General features: G+C 48.6%; 1 protein-coding gene across 1 annotated transcript in view; it reads right to left on the minus strand.

Moving 5' to 3' along the window:
• Positions 1–25,667, minus strand: part of LOC147708779 (uncharacterized) — a 566,421-nt gene that overhangs the window by 170,196 nt on the left and 370,558 nt on the right. The window contains exon 8 of the mRNA XM_086927407.1: positions 24,625–24,670. Coding sequence (XP_086783533.1) covers positions 24,625–24,670 — 46 coding nt within the window. The remainder of the gene's footprint in view (positions 1–24,624; positions 24,671–25,667) is intronic.

Here is a 25,667-nt window from a genome sequence, read left to right on the forward strand (position 1 = left end):
TCTCGTTGACGTACTCCCCAGGCATACACAGCGTACAAGTAGGTCACACATTTGGAACCGAGTCTTGATAACACTATGGCAGAGTACAAATTTAATGGCAGAATTTATATCACTATACTCTCTTTGATGTGGTGCCACCAAGTCTGTGTATAGCATTCCAAACACATGTGTCTGTGGTCCCTCGTGGACTACTGCCCTCGGCCTACACTGTGCTCGAGTTGGTCACACAGTTGAAAATTTGTCTTGATTTCTCAATGGCAGAGTTCATATCATTATACGCTATGAGAGGTGTAAGAGGGAGAAACGTTTCAGGCAGGAGGAAAAAAGGATCATCGTTAAGGAGGTGATTGAACACTACCAACAACTGCCCTGGTGTCACTAACTCTGTGCATCGTGAGCCAACAACACGTGGCTGTGAGCCCCTGCTGACCGCTGCCTCCGGCCTACACTGCGGTCGAGTAGGTCACACATTTGGAACTGAGTCTTGATTTATTTATGGCAGAGTTCATATCATTGTACTGGCATCATTGGAGCCTGCAACCCCCTTCAGCCCCAGTGCCACTAAGTCTTTTCCCCGACATTCATGGACACTCTCTAGTTGAACTTTGGTGGCGTCTGAGCTTATGGACTGGGGGTTGTCTTCATCATCATGTAGCTGATACCAACTTGGTGGTAATAAGGAAGCTGTAGCATTCCACTCCTCAATTTGCCTCTTCCGGACAGGTTCTGCCCTCTGCATCATGCCCTGGAGGACACCTTCCACTGTCCCCCGCAACCCTCCGTTACATTCACCTTCAACATCGACAAGGACCCAATCAGTCTGCATGGCCCTACCTCAGTGCACTGCAGGTCACCGTCCCGTGGCGGTGTGCCTGTGCCGGCTGCAGTGGATCCGGGGCCACTAACTCTGTGCAGCTCAAGTCAGAGACCCTGTCTGATAGGATATTGGATGGTATCTGCGTCGATTGCCTTGGGGTCATCAGCGTCATGTGTCTGTGGCCCTGCGCTGTCCGCTGCCTCCGACCTCAACTGCAGTCCACCAGGACTCACTCATCAAATCCAGTCCTGACTGGCACGAACGTCGCATTACCGTAGGAGGCACACGCCACCACCGCCAGGACCACCTCCAAATGACAACTGCCAGAGTCAAAACAGTCATACTGGCAGACTAATAGAGTTGCTCACAACTGTCGTGGATGCCATCATCTGCCTGATACCCTGCTCAGCTCTTCAGGTGCCACTAACTCAGTGCACCACAACTCATGGACCATTTCTGATTGAGCTGTGTGCTTTGGAGACCTCACGCAGCAATGTCACCCCAGGCAGTGTGGGAGACCTGAGACGATGATGAGGAAGATGATGCAGGTGTAACCCACCCCACTGCAGCTGCATCAGGAATATCCCGAAGGGACACAATCCTAGACAATTTATTCACATGAGCACGCTCAGCTCTAGTGCCCCAACCTCAGTGCACTGCAAATCACGGACACTTCTGTTTGCATATTGGGTGACCTCTGTACTTGCTCCGGCTATCACCATGATGCTTCGCAGTTGTTTCTATAATGCTGGTATTTTCTGTTTCCGTTTTAATGGTGATCACTGTTCAAGTTGTTGCCAGCACCAACCACTCCATGAGGGTTGGCATTACACTCGCCCCACACATTTCCAGCACAGGAGTCACTGTACATGTGACCCTGCCAATAAAGGTGCCGGGCGCACGTGCCCGTAGCCAGTTCTACATACTATCTGAGTGTGTCCGTGTGGTCATAATGTATGCATGAGGACCCCAGGCCCTACAACATTACATTGTGCTGTGAACAGCGGACGCAACCATGTCACCCCAGGCAGCGGGTAAGACCTTTGACATGTAGCTTTGTCGTCACCCACTCAATACGTAAGACGAGTGGACTGGGCCGTCGTATGCAGGTCCAGCGTGGGTGTGTGATTGATTATTCCGGGGCTCTGGGCGTGGTTCAGTACAGGAAATGTGCAAATGCATGTGTCTGTGTCGCAACGTGGGTCTCCGTTGTGGGGTGTAGGTGGTCCCTGATGGGACTTAGACACCCACGTATGTGATCTAGTTCGGCTTCCATGAGGTCAGACCCCACCCATACCTGTTCGGCCACCTCCTTTTGGCATTCTTACACCTGGCATTGGAATGCGATGTGTGCCTCGGTGAAGTGTTGGGAGCCATCCGTGGTGGCGGGTGCTTCCTGCTGTGTGGTCTGTGCAGGGGCTGGGGTCTCCTCTATGTAGCTGGGCTGCCCTGCTCCTGGAGGTGGGTTGACTAAGATGTCCATGAGCTGTTGTAGGGCGTCGGTGTCGAAGGTGTGGTGATCCTCTCCAGCATCACTGATGGGTTGTCTGGTCTGCTCTGCTGGAGGTGTTGTTTGTCCCTCTGCAATGTGAAGGGGAGATGCATTTTGACATTGTTCTAGTTTACATGCAGACTGTATGACAATGTACATTGTGACTGTTTGGGAGGTGCTGTATATTTGATGCAGGACAGAGGACATTTGAACTACATGACGGATGTGAGGTTGTACACATATATTTTCATCTCACAGTTTCCTGCTATACTAGATGTGATTTGCCTGTTTCTACGCATGAGCAGACGAGTTGTGTCCTCTGTTCTGCAGTGTAGGTGTTGCACTTTGTACCACATTGTCGTCAATGTGGATGTGCTGTTATTGCTATGTGAGTGTGCAGCATTGTTAGAAGGCCGCCTCTGCAGCTGTGATTTTGCTGCCCCTTATCCCTCTGAGGTGGTGTGCCTTTGACTTTTGTGCTGAGATGTTGGTGACTTGGGTCATTTGTGCTCTTGGACAGTTATTGTACTCTTGTGCTTTGTTTGTCTACAGATATGTTGTTGACGTCAGGGGTTCTTTGTGCACGTGGATGTGTCAGAGTGTGACCTGCTCCTTTCCGGATGTGGTCCACACTCAGCCACCTCAGTGTCGTGTCTTGCACAATGTCATGATGATTGTACTGCAGCCATGCTGATCATCATATAGTGTCACTTCCATTGTCAGTGTGGCTCATAAATACGCATTGTGCAGGGTTTCGCATGTGTTGGTTGTGGAATTGTTGATGTGTGGGGTGGGACCCCTTTGGGCACATGGGGGACGGGTGCCTACTTGGTGTTTGTGTGTGTGCTGCAGTGTGCCACGGGGATCACAATGATCCTGGGTCATTGTGGGTGTGCAGTGTGCTACACATCGTTGTGCATGTGTGCCATTGTGCCCATCTCCCCCGCCCCCAGTCCCTGGTTGTTACTCACCCTGTTGATGTTGTGTCAGGTCCTATTGAGCTGTGTCCGGACTCCCAACTCCTTGCACCGTCTCCACACTGATGACTGTGGCCTCCATTTCCTCCAGCTCCTCCTGTGGCGCAGGACTCTCACCTCCTGTTGGCAGCAGGTTTGTTCTTAGTTTGGCTTTTCACATCATGCCAGCGCCCCTCTTGGCCTACTCCACGACACTCCGACTGCATTCACGTTTTGAAGGACAGGGTTTTAGAACCCAGCGGCGCCAGGGATAACGCCCGATGCCTTCGGATTCCCCTGCCTCGGCAAACAGAGACACGGGACACTTCTTGATGACGTCAAAGACCAAGTTTTATTGGCTGCAACCAGGAACAGAGATCTACGAAGCACAACACGGGTGGTTCGCTAGAGACTGCACAAATTCATTGAGCGGAGCATCGTCTTTTATGCTGAAAATCACATTCCTGGCTAGCATCGATTACATACAAAATGACCAATGAGCAAGTGACATTTCAAAACATATCGCATGACGACAATCCCACTTTCCGTTGTCCAGCCCCTAGAGATGACAAAGCAAAATCCAACATTCCTGTTCGAACGGGCCGGACAAACCCATCATAAAGACCTCAACCCAAATCAATAATTAAGCCATAAAGGAAGGAACAGAAACAGATGAGGAGCAAGATAGAAGGGTGTGTGCGTGTACCATAAACTCAGCAATGTCCTGCTCTTTGATCTTTATCTGACCAGCTGCTTAACAAGGAACTGACTCAGCGAGGTCAGCCTCGGGCAAGGGAGTCAGTTCGGCCAGGTCACATAAGAGTCAGCTAAGGTGTACGTGTCCCAAGCACTCGTTCGGCCGTAGTCATCGGCCTATGTGAGGGCAACCACACAAAATGGCTGTCGCACACAAAATGGAACCCGAGGGTTCAAACGAAATCCCTGCATACGTAGTGTTCTCATTGATCGATTATGACGAAAATACTCGTACACACCGCACTCGTCATTTGCGGTTCGCTGATACCAAAATCGTCTAGATCCGACGACCTTTATTGAGCAGGTTCGGATGACGGAACCACAGGACCGTAGTACCACAGAACCACAGTTTGTCAAATTGAAGTTCAGTTGAGGGTAGGCTCTGTTGCCTCTGTGATGCTGATCTGGTTTTCCTGCAGACTGCACCCAGTCTTCTTCTTCCTCTTCTCCTTTGTCTTCCCGACCCTGAGGTTCCTTGCTGGTGGTCTTTGGGGATTGTGGGGTTCATGTTGACCTCTACACTCGGTCCGGGTGCATCCATGGTGCTACACAGTTTATTTTTGTTTCCCTTTGTTTTTGTTCTGCTTTTATGGTGCCTTTTCCCGCTTGACACGTGAGATTTGCAGGCCTCTCGCTGGTTTCGTGGATTTTTGTATCGCGATTGGCCTCATTGCAACTTTGTTTGCATTCGTGTTTCGCATTTTTGCGGCATTGCGTTGACTTTATCGCCGTCATCAGACGTGTTATCATGAGGCTATTGCATGGTACTGCTGTGTGGGGAATACAACGTTAAAACAGCGTTATTTTCCCTGCGATATAGTGCGATGTGAAGAGTTGCATTAAGCTAATTTTGCGGTAATTATCATACGTCCTTGAGAATATGCCCCTTTGGGTACAATGAAGTGGGAGATCTATGTACCTGGCAGTCATTACCACTGCTGAACCAGCAATTTGGAATAGCAGAGCAAGCCAGGCTTGGATACTCACCACATTGGGCAACAGACACTGTAGTCCCACCTCTCACCATTATTATGATCATGAAAAACACAATTATTGGAATTGCTTTAAAACAGCCCTACATATTTCTCGCTTCATTGTCTGGGTTTCCACCTTCTAGGCACAGGAATCTAGGCAATCGACTTCCACGGTCTGGGAAGCTTTCCTCACCCATCTTGTGCCGTCCTCCAACCAGGGGCATCCAAAGTCGATCCCACTTCGCTTTCATAGTTAATACTTTGAGCAAAACTTTAAGGAAGAACACAATGAAACATTCACTCCAGCATTTACACAATTTCCCTTACGATGTCTGTATTATTTAAACAGTATGCTTTCTCATGTAATCATGAGGTTACTGGTGCCTTTCAGCGCAGCTAAATTCTCTTGATAATTCCCTATATATAAGTATATCCTTTACTTTATGCTTCTAGCCCTTGAGAGGATCGGCTGTTCTTGCAAGAGAGGTGGTCTAGCGGTAATCTTTCGCAGGATATAAATGTCTGCCTGATTATAGTCCTCATAAAACGTATCTATTTTATCACTATTTCATGTAGCAAATAATGTTGTTTTTTTTTACAGTTTTAGATCCTTAGATTGAATGCAATAAAAAAAAGCCTCCTGTGGACTCCCAGGAAAATTGACCTTGCCTTAAACTTCCAACTATGGCCTCCTCCATTCCTCCAATGACCCTCCACTTACTTTCCATCCTTTGCATGCCTCCACTCCCTGATCACAGGTTATTTTTTCAGTGAATATATGTATGTAAAATGAAACATTCTAAACAAACAAAACCACTGAAATTCACTGACATTCATCAGTTATAGTTCACGTATGCACCGATGCAGGTGTCAGGGCATGTTTTCAGGTTTTGACCTCTCTTGTCTCGACATCAATGCGTCCTTTCCTCAACCGTCTTTCAACGTCTTGGATTTTTCGAGGGTCTTAGCCGTTACGGAGTCCTTGTCTAAGGATCCTACGGAGTGTTTCTTTTGGGACGCAATTGCGGACGTTGAGTGCTTTGATGCTAATGCTCCCTACAAAGCCCTTGAATCTGTTTTTCTGGACTTGTCTACTTTCTTCGAGGTTCTCTTACCTCTCTCAAAGTTTTCTTTTCAACCTCAACGACTTGGATGTCCATGTCTGTGTTGCCTTCTGGACCTTCTGCAACATTGTCCTCTTCCTCACTGGAGAGGCCCAGGTCTCGTAGTGACGGTGCTGCGCTCTGGCCCTGCATGTTGTAGTTGGCTCTCCTCTGCCTCTCTCTTATCCTCAATGTTTTCGGGGTGAATGCCAAACATGCATTACAATCTTCACTTCGGTGATCTACCAGTAAGCAGAGGTTGCAGACTAGGTTATGGTCCTTCTGGGCGTACTTGTGATGACAAATTTGGCAAAACGTCAATGGTATTTTGTCCATTACGACGCACAGGGAGACCCCTGTACATGCATTATCCTTTTAATCGTCCATGGGGTTGTTGTTTCCACTCTTGGTGCCGCTTCAACACCTCGATTTGAAGTCCGGTACCTTGAATCCTCGTTCTGGAAGTTTTTGCCCTATTTTTCATTGATTATGCACTCCAAATCTTGGAGCTGCTTCCGTATCGATCCAGAACCCAACAGCGGAAAAAAAGAATCTGAATATTGGGACCCTAGCTGGGAGCTTCCGGTGGAAGCATGTGGATGTCACAATAGGACACCAAATTGTGTTGTGTCGACGCCCACTAACAAAAAAAACAACAAAAAACAACAAATACAACAATTCCAGACCCAAACACTACATGGAGGAATAATGCATACCATGTGAATCCAGAAAAGATTCACACTGCAAAACTGAAGAAACAATAACTCACGTCCATGGCATGTCCAGTGTTGTCATCAATGATGTAATTTCTGATGTTATTAGTGATGTTATCAATGATGTCATAAAACATTTCATGAGTGATGTAATATGTGAGGGCAGTGCTTAATGAGGGCGTGAGTTCCTGAATTCTGTAATAGCAAATACAACATTTCTGTTTGTGTAGCGGGCAATTCAATCAGGGCAAGTGATCTTGTTGTGGAAGTCTCTCACTCCTGCAAAAGTGAAAAGGCCGACGGGAAAAAAGGACTTTGCAGTCAATAAGATCACCCCATTATTTGACTGTGCGAGCCTACAGAAATCTTGAGAGACTCTTGCATACCATAAAGTCCAGATCCTTATACATTTTTAACCTTACTTTCTTAAAATCTACACCATCCTAGGCTAGGGTGACGCCATCTTGTAATGACATTTATTTGAACAGCAGTTATTGAACTGTTGAATTACTAGTACCCCCATTGACTCATTACTGGAATCTGGGACCCCCCCCCCCGAGTCATTATTAGAATTGCAAGGACCATCAGCCTTTGCAATTACTGTGATTTGAACCTCAAAACAATTAAAAAAATATAGAAATAAGTGTGCACCATACAAATTCTAAAATACTGAAATATTTTGTTTAATTCATAATCAAATATAGAAAAAGTTTTCAAATTTTCAATTTTTATTCTTTATTTCTATGTACTTTATTAATTTTAATGTAATAATCTTAATATTATGTATTTTTGTAAAATGGTTGTGGACCCTCTGAGTAGGCTGGGCGGTACCGCAGACGTCCCCAGACCACAGCTTAAGACCCACTGCATTAGAAAATGGAAAGACTCACCTTTTAACCTGATGATAATGGATAGAATATTACTTTTTGTCATAGTAAATGAAATATTACAATAATAATAAAATATGAATATGAGTCTTTCTTCTGCATTCCACGTAAAGTACGCAGCCTTGGGAAACACCAACAGGGGTCCCCATACCTCTTATTAAAAGCCCACATTCTAAAACTGCATACAACTCAGTGAAAACTTTCTTGAGATTACCAGTTTAACCTCCTAGGAGCCTTAGGGTGACTTTAAGATTTTTTTTATTGAGGCTTCATTGGAGACAGCTGAAATCCTGGCAGACCCCCACACACACACACGCTTGGTTTTAGATTGCTGCTGGAGAACCACATACAAATTTTAAAACACACTTGCAAAGGCATATTGGGCACTCCGGGCCCAGCCGATCAGAGCCCTTGGCAACCCTTTGATGAGAGTGCCATGAGATAAAGATAAAAGTGCATTTCCCTTTTTCAAATATATATATTTTTTTTTAGATAGTGCACTGGTACTAGTCGGGGCACCCACATGTATTACTATACTTGGAGGTTGTGAGGGGACTCTCCACATCCCCTTCTGGCTCCCTCATGCTTAGCTGAACTTCACATGGCTGGGAGCCACAGTTCTCTCCTTTCCTGCCCATGGTTCATGCAGGCAGAAACAGCTGATCGGGTGTGCCATTTCCCCTCCTGACACAGTCACAGGAGGCTTGGGGAAGCATGCTCCCGAGGCTCTGGCTGCCCTGGTACCTGAAGACCACCTGCTACATCCCTAGGGAGTTGTGGGCCTCTGGGTCCGGTTAAAAGCAAGCAAGGTGGCTCTCACCTTGTTCCTGACCTTTTAGGTTAAGCCTTGTCGCCTGTCCACAGGGAGAGGGAGAGGGGGATGGAGCTCCCAAGGACATTGTATAGAAAACATGGACGATCACCTAGTCCTCCTGTGGACCGAACTTCTTTCAGCATTTCCCGAGCCCTTCCCCCTCCCTCAACCTCCAGTGGACAGTTTTAGACACTGTTGGTGTGCTTTTGCTCTTGGTGGCCCACTGTAACCACCAGGCGGGGTCTCTTCGAGCCTCTGAGCCCCACTTCATGGCCCGGGTGTTCAGCATGTGTTCACTCTGCCTCCTTATGTGGTCTTTCATATGTTTTCCAGGAATCATGTGATGGTTGCAGCAACATAGTCTCTCTATTGTGGCAAGCCAATTAGGATGCGCCCTTTGATTTTGAATGCCCAATCAGAACATATCTTGACCCAAACTGTCCAAACTTTTTACCAGAGAAAATCCCTTTATGCCCTCCCCAGAGCACCTATTTAAATGCTAATTTCTCAAAAAAACTGAAAAGATTTACACCAAATAACAAAAAGTTAGCTTTTTAAATAACGTTGTACATTTTTACCACAATCAGCTGTTTTTGTATGCACCAGACAGCAACGTTTGTCATGGGAATTAAAATGTAAAATCATACTTTGTGAAACCCACCTACATTTATCGTGACCCCTGGTTGACGGATCAGCTAAAGTGGAGGAACTTTTTGAGGGAAATATTTGTGCTGATTCTTCAAATAGTGGCAAACTTATTAAAGAAACAAAAATACCTTTTCTATGGACTGACCTAACTATAGCATTGCTAGGGTGTATCTATAGTTAGGTCAGGGCTTTCAAAGGAAGAGAGCTTTTTAATTTAAATTGTGACATACACCTGAATGTACAGGTCTGTTTCAGAACGCATTTCCTGGTAGAACTTACACAACCAGCCTTCCTCTTTGCCCCCTCGTGGAAAATAGATTTTAGGGATCAAAGATGTGTTCCTGTTTATACAAGTCTTATTTATTGATTTTATTTTATTTTAAAGGTTTTATATAGTGCTGGCTGGACCCAAGGGAATCAGAGCGCTTTACAATGATCACATGAGTATATATTAAAATACAAATAAAAAAACAGTAGTAAAAAATACAATGAGGTAGCAAACAAGTCCAATAAAACAGTAGATAACAGCGCACTTTATACAATCTGGTTAAAAACAAAGAGGAGGAAGTACTGCAGGATGAAGGGGTAAGAGGCATACGAAAACATCCAATATCCCTAGAATGGGCACAACTGATGCACCAATTTGCCCACGAGACAACGCAGCCACCCTCCTCGCCAACCTCCCAGCCACAGTCCCCATTAGACCCCCCCAGAGGCATGTGGAAGGTAACACACAATTATCTGCCAGCACCTAGGATGGTCACCACAATGACACTACCCCCACCTCCCCCAAGAGATACCTAGAGCACACATTCTGCGCTTTTCCTCCAAACTGTCCTACCGAATTCCATAGCACATTCCTAGAATAGACTCCTTTCTTACTGGAATCTCCGCAGTACGATCTCCCAGTTCAACCCCCATGGTTTAAAAGTTCTTCCCTACATACGAGGTTCTGATTCCGATTCCGATGCACAGTTAACAAGAACGCACACATCCAATGCACTTGCCATGGATCAATGTACTTTCATGTTAAAATGATCTCAGATCACTGGCATACTTGATGTAATGTAATCCAAATTTCAATAAAAACATCTAATAAAAAAAAATAAAAAAAACAGTGCAAAATTCAACAGCAAATCAAAAGAAGAGAGGATTGTTGTGGATAAAGGGGGGATAGAGAAGTGGGAGGCAGGATGTAAGAATGGTGAGAGGCTGTGACAGTGATGGGGGTTAAGGAAAAAAATCAAGTGAATCAGCAAGGACCTACGAAAGGGATTAGTGAGATAGAGGGAGAAAAAAAAGAAGGAAGTGAATGAAAAGGAGGTGGGGAAAGGGCATAGAGAGATCAGACGGGGGGATCCTAAACAGTAGGAAACCGGGTTGGGATAAGAACCCAGAGAAGGGTTTAAGGGCCCCAAAATGTGCCGAGAAGGTGTAGTTTGATGTCTTTTTTGAAGCAGAAGTAGGAGGGGTTGCACCGGAGTTCTTTAGGGAGTGCATTCCAGATAGTAGGCACATTTCCGGAAAAGGAGCTTGATTGAGTGGATTTCTTGTTTAACAGAGGATGGACAAGAACGTGTGTTTGAGCTCCTCAGTGTTCAAGAGCAGCCAGCTAAAATGAGCTTATCTGCGAGGTACAGAGGGGTGTGTTGATGCAGGGCTTTGTGCGCAATGCAAGTGGTCTTATAGGTAGATCTGCCTTCAATGGGAAGCCAATTGAGGGCTTTAAGGGTAGGGGAGATGTGATCGAACCATTTGAGGTCGGAGATAGGTTAAGAGGCTAGGTTAAGAACAGATTTGATTAGGGCTAAGTGGGCTTTAGGTGTTCCAGATAGAATGGCGTTACCGTAGTCGATTTTAGACAGGACCAGTGTTTGGACAGCTGATCTAAAGTCATCAGCAGGAATGAAGGGTTTTAGTTTCTTGAGGTGATAGAGGGTGAAGAGAGCAATTTTGGCTGAGTTTTTTATGTGGGAGATAAGAGAAAGGTTCTGGTCAATGATTTCACTGAATTGGCTAAGGTGAGAGAGCAGTTGAGAGCAGTAAGGTCCGAGATCCAGGATTGGATGGGGAGCGATCTGTTTTTAGGAGAGAAAGGAATGATTTACATTTTTTTTGGGTTGAGCTTGAGGTGGCTGAAGTGGAACCAGGATTGAATCTCAGTCATTGAGGTGTAGCACGTCAGAGCGGGATTGAATATTATGATAAAGTTGCGTGTCATCGGTGTAGAGGTGATACTTGATTCCCACATGCTTAAGAATAAGGGTGAGGGGTTCCATAAAGAGGTTGAAAAGAGAGGGAGAGAGTATAGAGCCCTGGGGGACACCCAGCGAGACAGGCACTGGTTTGGAAAGGCAGTCGTGAATTTTAATTTGCTGGGTTTTATGCTGGAAAAAAGAGGAGAACCATTTGAGAACTGAGCCATTTAAGCCAAAACGATATTTCAGAGTGTTAAGTAAAGTAGAGTGGTTCAGGGTATCAAAAGCAGAAGAGAGATCAAGAAGAATGAGAAGGGAGGACTCACCCTTGTGGAGGGAGTGATGGATGTCATCAATTATATTGAGTATGGCCTTTTTCGTGCTACAGCCCTTTCTGAAACCTGATTGCAAAGAGTGCAACAAATTGAATGTGTCAATGTGTGTGTCTAATTGGCGCAGGGCACATTTTTCAAGGGCTTTAGAGAGAAGAGGAATGTTAGAGATAGGTCGAAGAATATTTAGGTCATTAGGGTTGGCAGCAGGATTTTTGAGGATGGGAGTGATTTGTCCAAGTTGGAGGGAAACAGGGACACATACCGTTGCAAAGGAGGAGTGATGATAGAGGTCAAGAAAGGGGCAATGATGTGTTTTAGATCTTGGACAAGGTTGGCAGGGAGAGGGTGTCTGGAGTGAGAGGATGGTTTAAGTCTGGCAATGACGTTGAGGACTTTGAGCTCAGTAACTGGATGGAAGTTATGCCAGGAAGCATTGTTTTTTTCTCAAGTTTGGTGGGGTTGGATTCAGGAAGAGAAATGACTAGAGGCAGAGATGAGGGGTCGTGAGGAAGAGTTAAGAGGGCCGGAGAATTGGAGGAAAACTCTAGTGGGGATAGAGAGCAGTGTGGAAGGGGAGTTAAGACGAAGGAGTGATCGACTTTAGAGATTTTTTTCTGAGAAGTAGTTAGCAATCTCTTCACATCTCTCAATAGTGGCCGTAACCTTGGGGGGCGGGGTGGTTTGGTTTTTAATAATACTGAATAGTTCCCTGAGTCTATTTTTAGCCGGGTCCAGTTGAGAGCGGAAGAAGGCCGCTTTAGTATTAAGGATATGCTTTTTGTAATTGAACCTGGCGGATCTGAGGAGGGCGAGATTTGGAGGGGACGGGTTTTGTCTCCAAATGCGTGCAGTCGACCTAAGGGCGCGCCTCTTGTTGTTGAGATTCGTATTAAAACAGGATTCGGAGGAGGAGTTTTTCTGAAGTTTAAGTTTAGCTGGAGCAATTTGGTCAAGGACAGCCATGATGGATTTAATAAAGTGCTCGGTGAAGTCATTAGCATTTTGGGAAAGAGGGGGAAGTTGAAGTTGCGCCATGACTTTAGACTCAAGTTCTCCAATAAGATGGACATTTCTAGTCAATTTCTCCTGTTTGATGATTTTGGGGGATTGGGTAGCATCTTGTTAGAGATCGTGAAAAGGATAAGGTGATGGTCAGACCAGTCAATGGGTACGATAGAGGAAAGGGAGGCCAAATAAGCGCTTGTAATGATAGCATCTAGAGTTGCTCCTTTTGTGTGAGTAGACGAATGGCAGAGTTGTTTCAGGTCATTAATATCAAATAGATCCGTAATGAGGTTAACTAAAGGATCATCCTTTTTGTTCCAAAGGCGGTTAAAGTCCCTGAGGAAGAGGTTTTTAGAATTGGAAAGCGAGGATTGAGAAAGAAGGTTAGATAATTCTTCTACAAAGGGAAGTGAGTCACTAGAGGGGTGGTAGATATTATGAAGGCGAATTGGTGGGGAACCATGCACTCGGAGTTCAGCTCCGAGGTATTCCAAAGTGGAATGTTCGGAGCTCTGCACAAGTGAGAGTTGGAGTTCGTATTTATAGATTATGGCAAGACTATCTCCAACTCTGTCCGGTCTATCTTTTCTGAGGTTGGAGTAGCCATGGGGAGAGAGCAGGTCAAGAATGGAAGAAGAGTGATCATTGAGCCAAGTTTCAGTTAGAAAGGCGATGTCAATGGTTTCACTAAGGATGGTTTCCGATATTTCAATAGCATGACAAGCCGCAGAGCGGCAATTAACCAGCATGCAGGAAAGGGGTTTAGGGTTGGATTTGGGAGGGGGGACACAATGGATAGTGGTAATTTGCGGTGGCAGCCTAGGGGAAGCTGGGGAGGTTGGCATTCTGTGTGTTCCAACGATCACAGTGATGTATGCTTGGGGGATAGGAGGGTCTGTAATCAGAGAGTTATGTGGGAAAGAGTGACCTAGAACACTGAGATCATTAGAGGGGAGCTGGCTAGAGGTATGGGATGTACTATCTGATTCGTTACAGAGGGGGATAGATTTCCATTGTTGGAGGAATGAGGTGTTGGTTTGGACCGAGCCCAGGGGAATAGAGTGGTTGGGGCTGTTGAGTGCAGAGAGGGAATTGACGTAATTCCTGAGAGAATTGAGTTCAAACAAAAGGTTAGCGAGATGGAGTTCGGTGTTAAAGTGTGTCTGAGTTAAAAGAGAGGTAGGGACGAAGTCAGGGTAGTCGGGCGGGAGAGGAGAGTGTTCCTAGATAGTCTGGATGGGAGGTCTGTGGTGGGGCGGGCTGGGAGCCCAGGTGGGGGGTGGAGAGGGGTGTTACGGAAGATGGACGAAGGGAGGGGAGGGAGGAGAGAAAGGAGATTCGCTGGTGCCTGTTGAGAGTCAAGGGGAGGAATGGGTGCGTGAGGAGAGTGAGTAGGGCAGACGTCCTGGTTGAGGGGGGTGTGTTAGGAGAGGGAGCAATTGGAGTCAGTGGTTGGGCCGAAGGGAGATCAAATTTAGGGAGTTGAGAGGAAAGAGAAGATACAAAGGGGGAATTAGAGTAAGTAGGTAACGTATCAAGAGGAGGAGGTAAAGTTTGAGTGGCGGGGAGCTGTGGGGGACTTGAGGGAGGGACGGTAATTGACGTGGGAGGGAGGTGGTGCGTGTGAGGGAAATGGTGCGTGAGGTCTTCGGAGACATCCAAGGTAATTGAAGTGTCAGAGAGAGGAGGGGTGGAAGTAGGAGCGAGAAAGGGAGGGAGGTCAACCTGTGAGAGGGAGGCTGGAGGGTTGGAAGGAGATTTCGATAGAAGGTAAGATAAGGTGCTGTAAAGGTTTTTCAAAGATGGTGAGGTGTTTTTTAGAGGCTTGGATGAGGATGTTGCCAGATTTCAAAATAGAGATGTCAATTTTGCCTTGAAAAGCAGGGGAGGGGGAGGTAGAAAGTTTCAGACCTTATGGGATTTTGGATGATTTTGAGATGGGGAGGTTCTTAAGGGAGATGCTTTTCCATTTGGAGGGGCGTTTGGAGTAGAAGATGTTGTTGAGGAGGTTAGACTGAGGTAGTTATCCACGAATAAAGTTTCTTTGTGACGTATTAATAATTTGTGCTTAAAATTCTTCTTTGAGGGGGCGTGGCCTGGCGGCAAACAAGATGGCCGCGTAGTTCTACGGGGCTGCCGAGGACGTGCTGTAGGCCCCAAATATCCTGTATTGATCCGGCCGCACGGGAGACACAGGCCGCAAATTCCGCGACAGGAGGTGCTCCGCAGCCGGGACGAGTTGCTCCGGTCCCGATCTGATCACCGGAGGTGCCGCAGCACTGCCCGACGGAGGGCGGGCCCCCTGCGTCCTACTCGTGGCGGGCACCAGAAGTGAAGCACCGGCCCGAGTACCAGCGGGGGCCGAGTGCGGCTGTGGAGTATCGGCACAGGGTCCCGGGGAGCATGGAGGCCTCGGAGCCAGGTGTGGCGGGGACGGCCCGGGGAGTGCCCAGGAAGCTGAAAGTTCCCGGATTGCTTGGAGGGGCACGGAGATCCCTAGCCGGGATTGGAACTGCCTTACAGAGCGTGGAGGTTGTGGCGGTGAGGGTTCCCGCCTTTGCACCCCAGTTGGCCGTTTGCGCAGGGCTCTCGGGGCTTTGGGACCATATGGAGTGCTGACCCTCGCGGGGGTGGTCACAGCGGCCTGAAGCAGACAGGAGCGGCAGATTCATCCCTTAAGCAGCCAGTGAGGTGCGCCAGAGGAGTTGGGGAGAGTGCCCTGTTGGTGGTAGTCCCTTCCATAGATGGCGGCGCGGTGAGGCGGACCCTTGGTGCTCCACATCCTAGAAGTGAGTTGCGGGGGGCACTGAGAGGCAGCCTGTTTGGAGAGATGGACTTGGACAGTGGGAGATCGGACCTAGATGCCGGGGGGAGCGGGAACTTAGTGCCCTGAGTTCCGTGAAGCTGCGCCAGGGACGGCGTGTCGCCGCCATCTGCCCAAGTGCATGAGGACTAGTGGGGCAGTGTACCTTGCCATGGTTTGCAGTATTCGTTGTGTGGACGCGCTCCTGGACTGGATTGGATGGCGCTGGAAGAGCGGGTGAGCGATCCGGCGGTGTGCCAGTGGGTGGATCGTGGGAGCTCTGAGTGGTCCGGCCCTTCAATATTTGCGGGGGTCATTTCTGCTACATCAATGAAGCCTAAGAAGCCCACTACCAAGCAAAATAACACAACCGGCAAGTATGCAGCCTCGGTGGGGGGGACGGAGGAGGCTGCCCCCGGGGGGTCGACCGACGCCTCGGAGCCGTCCCTGGCCTCCATCATGCAGGCCATACAAACTCTGGGCTCGACACTTGAGACCAAAATTGATAAGGTCTCCATCGAAATGACTCTGTTGTGGACGGATCTGAATAAGACCTCGAAAAAAACTACACAGAACGCCACTTCCATTGCTGCGCTTCAACGAACCACCAAAATGCTGGAAGAGAGGGTCCAGCAGCTGACCCATCAACAGAAGCAGACGGCCGACAGACTGGAGGATCAGGAAGGGAAGGCCCCCAGGAATAATATTCGAGTGGTGGGTGTGCCGGAGAAAATGGAGGGGCCGAGTGTTGACATGTTCCTGGAGGATATAATCTTGAACCACCTCATACCTAAGAGACTCTCCAAGCTTTTTGTTATTGAAAGAGCGCATAGGACACCGATTCCTCCGCCGCGTCCTGGAACTCCCTCGAGAACAATCATAGCCCGGATCCTTAACTATAGGGATCGGGATGCCGTCCTACAGGCCGATCGGCAACATGGAGACCTGCGGATCGACAATGCCACCATACGTTTTTTTCCGGATTTTACCCTTAAAGTCCAGCAGGAGCGTTGCACGTTTGATGGTGTTAAGAAGGAGCTCTGAGCCAGCAGTATTAAATACATGATGTTCTTCCCGGCGCGCCTCAAGATTCTTGCAAATGGGAAATCCTTCTTCTTCACCTCCCCGGAGGACGCTCAATCCTGGCTGGAGGAGAACGCCGATCGTCCGGACAGTCCGCGTCCGGGAGACAGCTGGAGAAATAATGCAACACACTCCCCGTCCTCTTCCACGGGACCGCCAGAGAGAGAGGGACTACAAGGAGATGGACTTCGTTCACCCTCCAGATCCAGGTCGCGGAGTTTATCTGCCTCGCCTGGACTTGGATGAGGACATGGAGGACACCCTGGCCTGGGCGGTGGTGTCGCGAGAAGGAGCAAGTAAAGTACAGTATACCGTTTCTCCTGAGGGTGAAGCTGCGGGGACATTGGTTTGCTGCGGGGAGCTTAGACTGACCGAATGCCATGAGGGGCGCTGGGTCCCTATCGGACTTGTTACAGCGGGCAAAAGACAATTGGGGGGAGAGGATGATCCTTGTAAAGGGCCGCATTACTCATCTTTACTGTTAAGTCTCCCCTAGGGACTTGTGTTATGGCGGCTAGACTTCCAGGAAGGGGGCTGGGCTTGGTCCTCGGGGCGGCTAACCGGTTGTTGCACACGCACCCCAAGTTTTCGTTTAATGGGCGACAGGCGCTCTGCTTGTTGGGGCAAGTTGGGTCATGTTGGCCTGATAGCAGGGTAGCAGGGTGGGGGGAGGGCGCAGGGGGTAGCAGGGGGAAGTTGAATGTTTGTTTTATGCATTTTTGTTCATGCAAGGCATTGTTTTTTTGGCTCCGGGAGCATTATTGGTGGACGATGGGGGGGTGGGCGGCTTAGGGGGTGGGCAACCATCGCAGAGGTTCTTTCAACTTGACAATCATGATGCACACACCGAAGCCACAGCAAGTTAACATTCTATCCTGGAACGTAAATGGTCTGCAAAATAAGATATAGTCTTCCTCCAGGAGACGCACCTGATAGGTAACTATTATAAGGCCCTTAACAGATTTCGATACACGCTACAGGCCCACGCAGGCTTCACTTCCGGGTCCAAAGGAATCGAGATCCTCGTCAAAAACTCTCTTCCATTGGTGGTTGGGTGTAAGTGGCTGGACCCTCTGGGGCGCTATGCGGCGATCACTGGGCGGTGGGAGGGACATGCGCTTAATCTTTGCTCTGTCTATGTTCCGTCAAGACTGCACAGCGTAACCCTTCAAGACATTGGGAAATTATTATGGGCATGCCAGAAGGGATTCTGATCATGGTGGGGGACATGAACGAGGTGATGGCTAGGGACTTGGATAGGACCACAGCCTTGCCTGACCAGGGGGGAGTAGGCCATCTCAGAAACTTTGCGCATGCGATGGGTTTGGTGGAACTGTGGAGAGCGCATAACCCTCATCTCAGACAATACACACATATCTCTGCGGCACATGGCTCTGGGTCCAGGATTGATTACCTCTTTACACAGGTGGGTCACATGGAACACTTCCACAATAGTTGTCATAAGGCCCGAGGCATATCTGATCACTCTCCGGTAGAGGTGCAGTTGGGGGGGTCCCGTGAGAGATTGGTCTACTAACCAAGGCTGGATGTGTTCTTGTTTAAGGACCAGGAGTTTCAAGATAAATTCCGGGAGCTGATGGAACAGTATTTTGAGGATAATGTGGGCGAAGTTAGGTCTCACTGTATTATCTGGGAGGCCTATAAGACCATTGCTAGGGACTTTGTGCAGGCGGAGATGGGTAGAAGCCGGAGGGAAAAACATGCGCAAATTGATAGTTTGGAAACAGAGTTCCACGCTTTAGAGTGTGCCAGGCTTGAGACGATAGAGCAGGAGCAGGACAGAGTCATCAGCTGCGACTTAAGGAAAAGGAACTGAGGGACGTCATGACCGACCAAGCGAAGCTGCGCGCTATCGCCACGCAGAGGCACGTCTACGATTGGGGGGACAAAGCTAATAAAATGATAGCCTGGCTTGAGAAGCGTGACAGGGACCGGAACTGGGTGCCTGGGATCCGAACACTGGACGGGGCCACACGAGATACAGGGATAGGCATAGCGGAGGCGTTTGCGCAGTACTACAAAGCTATTTATCAGATGCACACAGAGAGGCGGGAAAGGGAGGAATTCTTGCAGGACATCCAACTGCCCACACTATACCCTGACGATGGTGATACCCTAGACTCTGGGGGATTTGCAAGCAGGGAAAGCGCCGGACCCCAACGGGTTTTCGGCAGAAGCATTCGGGTGTGTGGTGGGGAGGGTAGCGCCCCAATTGCTGAAAATGTTTAATGAGGCCAAATAGGATGGGTTACTCCGGAGGTATCTTAGATCTGCCACGATTGTGGTGATACCTAAGCCCGGCAAGCCACAGGAAATATGCAGTTCCTACAGGCCCATCTCACTCCTTAATTACGAAACTAAGGTCCTGGGCAAAATCCTAGCCACTAGACTGGGGGAGGTCATTCAATCCCTGATCCATCCGGATCAGTCGGGCTTTATGCCGCACAGAAACACTAGGCTCAATTTACGTCGCTTGTTTCGGGTACTCCAAACGGTGTACGACCGCCCGAACGTCCCAGCGGCCCTCTTGTCACTAGATGCCCATATGGCCTTTGACAGTATTGAATGGCAATATCTCTATGCGGTCTTGGCCAGACTGGGATTTGGTACAACTTTAGAGCTTGGGTGAGGTTGTTATACACTGCGCCGCTTGCAAGGATTCGGGTCAACCAAGCCCTCTCTAGGGAGTTTCAATTAGGGCGGGGCTCGAGGTAGGGCTGTCCGCTCTCCCCAACGCTGTTCGCCTTGGCCCTGGAGCCGCTGGCGGCTTGGGTACGAGCAGATCCCACGGTCAGGGTATTGACCTAAGGAGTGGCTAGGAAGAGCGTATATCCTTATAAGCGGACAATGTTCTGCTCTATGTACAGAGTCCGGCTGACTCAATCCACAGACTCCTGCAGATCCTGCGCAAGTTTGGTGAGTACTCCGGCTATCGCAATAATTGGGATAAGTCCATGGGTAATTTGATGGCAGGACCTACGCCACACTTGTCAGAGGAGTGTTGGGGGCTGATGTGGAAGGAGACTTTCCGCTGTTTAGGTATTTGGATCACAAACTCGGAGGAGGAGTTTCTGCGTCTGAATATATACGTGCAATTGGAGAGGCTAAGAGGGGACGCCGAGCATGGAGAACCCTCCCAATTTCATTGATGGGACGTGCCGTCCTCTTCAAAATGATGGCCCTTCCTCGCTTGCTTTATGTTTTGCAGAGTGCTCCCTTTTCAGTTCCAGAGAAGATCTTCCGGGTGTTTGAATCGGAGCAGCGTACACTTCTTTGGGGAGGGGGTGCCCTAGAATTGCACTGAAGAAACTCCAGCGGGGGTATATAAGGGGGGGCTTGCTGTTCCAGACATTAGGCTTTACTAGTGGGCGGCACAATTAGTCAACATCAATGGGTGGTTGTTCGCGCCGTTGGATGAGCCGGCGTACAGGGTGGACCGCATAGTCTTTGGGGGAGATACCTACTTGGTCGCTCTTTACCGTAAAGGTAGGCATGGTCCACCCTTGCCACCTTAAATGGCTGCAGTTGTGGCGACGTGGAAATGTGCGACTAAACGGCTGGGGTGGGAAGCGAAGCTTACGGCACAAACCCCACTTTGGGCTGAGAATTATCTTCCTGAGGTAGCCAAATTGAAGGGTCTTCGTAAATGGAGCCTTATTGGCATTGATGTGTTAGGTGATGTCTGGAAAAGAGGGGACATGCTAGAGTTCACTGCCCTGCAGGCAAAATTCCAGATGGGGAAGGGGAAGTTTCTCCATTACCAGCAGCTCCGACATGCTCTATACCATCATCTACACCATGGGGAAAAACTACCTGAATATGCCCCCCTCGAAGATAAGTTATTGCTTGATCCCATGATTGATAAAGCCATCTCCCTCACATATAAAAAGCTAATCAATAACATAAGCGATCCCCTGGAGCCTCTGCGTGAAAAACGGGAGTCCGAGGTTGGGTTGTTGGAGAAAGACGATTGCAGGGAGGCCCTACAGAGTTCCTGGGAAGTGGCAATCCGTGCTCGCTTTAGGCTGGTCCAGCGGCGCATCTTACACCGCTCCTACACCCCGCGCACGACACAATACCGAATAGGATACATTGACTCGGAGTTCTGTCTGAGGGGTTGTGGGGAGGTGGAAACCTTCTTCCATATCTTGTGGGACTGCGCTGGGATTCAGGCGTATTGGTCCAGACTGGCGAGCATAATGTCGGACCTGGTTGGCTCTGAGTTCCCACTGGAGGCCCGATGGCACATCCTAGGTGTTACGTCTGACACCACATGGCCTAAATGTGAGAAGATCTGGCTGGCGTTAGCGAGCATGGTGGCCAAAAGGAATATAGCAAGGCTCTAGGGTAGTAATGTGGTACCAACAGTGGAAGACTGGGAAAAGGACCTAGATTGGTGCCAGAGTGCTGAGAAAGTGATTTATAAAAGTAGAGGGTGTCCCAAGAAGTGGGAGAAAATATGGGCAGCATGGAGAATGTATAGGGCGGAGTTAATGGACAGTCTGTCTCCGAAACTTGCGAATGATATGTCTGTATCTTTGTATTGCTAAGCAGATCGAAACGTTCAAATACTGTATTATGTCTGGCCTTGCCTTCTGTACGTCCACGGACTAATTGATCCTTTACAGTATGCCACTATTTTTGGAGCCTGTTCTTTTAATAAAAAGATTTTTTTTTTAAATATTCTTCTTAGAGTTTTTTGAGAGGTTAGGGGGATATAGGATGGTCGAAGAATTGGGGCCATGTTTAGTTATGGGTGAATCCGGTGTAGTGAGGGGGTGATTACAGAGGCATGTTAATCCTCTAGAAAGATCCAGGGGGGAGAGAAGAATAGTGAGGGAGGGAGATAGGGATGGTGCGTAGAGAGGAGGGGGATAGAACCTAGTGAGAATGGGGTAAAGCCAGAGGTTCGAGTAAACCCTTGGTGAGGGCCGAGTTATGAGGGTGTGCGATGGGAGAGGCGTTACGAGGGAATGTAACGGGGGGAGACAGGGGAGGGCGCGAATGGTGAATTAGTAGACTAAGGGGAACCATACAGCATGTGAGAATGATGGGGCGAAAAAAAACTGTTACAAGCCAGGGCGAAAGAGAGAGATGAAATAAGAAGGCAAAAGAGAGGTTACCAAAAGACTACAGGCATTGACAGTTCAGTAGGGCGCGGAGAGGTGACGGTGTACTGAACTGTCAAGTTGCATATAAAGATACATTCAATACTTTAAAGAATTGGAATGAGGAACAATTAGTTACCGTAAACCATCAAACATATGATTACTATCCAGCAGCTGTTCCGTCTGTCTTACATGAAGCATTCAGTGCAATACAGTATCGAAATGAGGTAGATCAGTAATAGTGCAAATATAACATAAGAATAAAATGAATAAAAATGACATGAAGCTGCTCACGCAAAATTACAACCCAGGCAACGGCGGAAACACCCGGGTGATACAGTTGTGATTTGTGTGGGCAGACGACAAGGCTGGAGGCATGATTCGGCGGAGGATCAGGCAAGTGCTCAAAGTTCCCTGCACAGCGCCCTGCAACGATCTATGCTGCTGCGGCACCTTTTCTCACCCGCAAACCCACAGTGGGGAGCACCTTAACGAACGCTGACTCCAGGGTCACCCACGCCATAGCTTTCCAGCTGTTGCGTGCATCTCATTAAGTCTACTAGTAATCTCGCCGCCTGAGGTGTCACCACAGCCTGATATACATGAGCTGTCGGTTGCTGGTGCGTGTCTGTTGAAAGTGCGCGCAACTCATAAAGTGAGTGCGGCTGGGAGCGTTGCGGCGTAAATCGGGTGCCCATACCATCAAGCCCCGCGTCCATCTGGAGAGAGGCGGGCGCATAGTGCGGTCCACTGACGCTACGCTCGGACCCAGCGAGCTGCCGTGACCTTCTCCCTGTTTGTCCGGCTCTCTGCTCATGCGGGGCGCCAGGCGGAGGCCTGCGTGGCGCGCTGCTTCCCCAGCCTAAAGTGCGGGCCACTGGTCATGTTATGGAGCGCATTCCCACGCCCGCAGCACTAAACTCAGACAGTCATACGGAGGACTTTAAGGGGCCAGGTAAGGAGGACACCAGACTACTAGTTTAGATAACGCAAATGGCCACGTTCTGGCGCTTTAGCCCCAACATTGATTACTACTCTTACGGGGAAGGAATCCAGATCTGTAACTGAGTCACTGTTGGGAGCCCACAATAGTTTCTGATGTGACAACGAGGTGAGCGCATTGCCGGGGACGCAAGTGGTGAGGTGCTGGGGATTGCGGTGCGCCTTGAGGAACCTTGATACCGCAGCAGACATGCCGGCTAGTCTGCCCAGAGGCTCCTGTTGCCGAAGAGCGAGGTGAGCGGGCCCCTCTCCCCTCCACCCATGCACGAGGCAAAATGGCGGCCCCCACTGTATAGGGAGATGTGTCCCCGCGCATCTACAGGGCGTCTAGGGACTTCGGGATTGATTGACTTTGTGGCCTGTTTAAACAACTAATGGGCGTCGGACCCTTCCATCCCTGCAAAGCTCTGCCACACTCGACACTCTCTCGGTATGGCACAGGGTCCAAGGATGCCTGACTTCAACATGGCTGACAATGATGACCTCTCCATTGCCCCCCCCCTTGCTGATTTTTTACTTACTCTACCCATCCAGGACTGCGCCTGCTCTCATGAGGACGTCTGTAATTCTTTTGGACCATGGCTACCGCCCTCCCCTCTCCCCACTTTTCTGACTATCCCTGAGCTCACATGACCTCTATCCTGACAGCGGAGTCCGAGCATTATGTCCGACGCCCGGTGGAGCTGCTCCGTTCAGCTAATGAGGAGATCGGCCTAGGCTCACCCCCTGACCGTCACCTGCCCAGCCGGACCTTGGGCACAGTTTCTCCCTTCTCCCTGTCTCACCCATCCCCCCCTCTCTTCCTATTTCCTACACTCTGCCCTGTCTCCTTTCTATCCACCTTTATGACCTATGCCCGTTGGAGATTCCTGTGAGAGCTATAGGGGAGACTGGCTCTGGACTACCTTTCGGACTGATGACCGTTGGAGCTTCCTTGAGAGCTACAGAGGGAACTGGCCTTGGATTATCTCCCTGGCCGTCACCTACCCACTCGGTCTTTGGGCTGACTTTCCCTTTATCTCTTTTCCATTTTCCCCCTCATCCTCTCCCTTCTCACTCTACCTCTCCCTTTTCCCTCTCTATTCGTCTCTCCGGACATTGGACACAGTTCTACCTTGTCTTTCTGCTATTGCACCTTCCTCCCCTCCTTTCCTATAAATTCCCTCAACCTAGTTGTTTGTTTACTGTACCTTACTACACTATTGCAACTGATGTCAATTGTAACACAATGTTCCTCCGTTATAGCGATCTGATACCTACGGGTGTAGCCATCACTTTATAATCCTTTTGATGTACCTTCTAATGCAACATTCCCCCGGTTTTGCGCTCCGATACCCCCAGGTCTAGGTAGCGCTATATAACCGTAGCAAATCAAATAAACCAAAAACTGCTTTTCCTGAACGCTGAGACCTGAGCCACATGGCTGATGACCGGTGGAGCTGCTTGATAGCTAATGAGGAGATTGGCCCTGGTTTTCCCCCTTGACCGTCACCTACCCAGCCGGACATTGGGCATTGTTCCTCCTTGTCTCCCCGCTATTACTCCTTCCTCCCCTCCCCTCTACGAATTATTGAAACATTGGTTATGTGCACTGTACCTTACTATGCTCTTATACCTGATGTAATGTGTAACGCTACGATCCTAAATGTAAAGCGCTTTGATACTCTCTTGGGTCAAGTTCGCACTATATAAAACTTTATAAATAAATAAATAAAAATAAAAACAAGACACAATCAGATATAAGATTGATAATGTCCTGCTGCAGCTTAGGCTAGATTACAGGACATGGCTAGTGCATTCAAGAATCGACATGCGGTAGATCCTTAAGGGTGTATATATAGCAAGGACGAATGTCTTGAAATGCGATAGGAATGCTTTCAGAGTTTTAAAGTAAATAAAATTCACATACCACTTTCGCCCAAATTCCTCAGGCATAGACATGATTGGCATACAACCTACGAATACAAAAATAAGATAATTAGAAAAAAAACGATGCACATTGATAGGAAGTAGCTAGGTCTGAAAACTGTGCATTGGTGATGTATACTGTATTGTATAGTTGCATCTATGTAGTGCCTCTTATTGCAGTGTGAGAGCCACAGTCTGTTATCAGACGGGTAGAAATGCTCCACCATAGGGGGAGTGCATGATTAGGTGAGTGCAGCATTTGTAGTGACCATGTGTGGCAAGTATTTTGATGTGCATGAGTGATCAGAGAGGTGCTCCTGTCATTTCATAGCAGGCAGGGCCTAACAGTGTAATGTAGAAGAAGGTGTGAGACGTCTGCAGACAAATTTATCTAGAAGGTGTGTGTTGGTGGAAGTCCAAATGGGGTGGGGGAGGGAGGGAGGAAAACAAACCTGTCCCTCCTAGCTGTTCCACAGCAAGCACAAATCAGGTAAGCAACAGAGGGAATGAATCTGGTTCACTGTAATGTATACATTAGGAGCAACATAGGCTCTAGGGACCTCATTTATGAGGCCCCTTGCGGAACTTTTGCGCCACCAGAATCTCACATTTTTGATGTTCTTGTGGTGCAATGTGCCGGGTCACATTTACAAGGCCATGCAAAGCCAATTTACATGGATTTTCATGGCCTTGTAAATATGTGCCCCTTTTGCGCAGAACACTGCATGAAAGGGGTGTTCATGGGGGCTGCTGTGTGTGCTCCCACGCAACATCCATGCAATCTGAAGCACTCCCAGATTTACAACAAAAATCGCAATCCAGGGAATGCGTCAGATTCTAACGCCACCCCAGAAGTGGCTAACACCAGCCCAGGAGTGGCGTCAGGGAGGCATAACAAGGAGAAATGTTTTCATTTTGAGCTCATTTTTTCCTTTTTCCATTCTGCAGCACACATAGTAAGAGGAAATCGCCTGAATTGATTGATTTTGTGCCGGAAGGTGTCCCTTCCTGCACAAAATCAATCAGCCCTGCATTGCAGGCACC

The sequence above is a fragment of the Lissotriton vulgaris genome, chromosome 6 (genome assembly GCF_964263255.1).
Source record: "Lissotriton vulgaris chromosome 6, aLisVul1.2, whole genome shotgun sequence".
NCBI lineage: Eukaryota > Metazoa > Chordata > Amphibia > Caudata > Salamandridae > Lissotriton > Lissotriton vulgaris.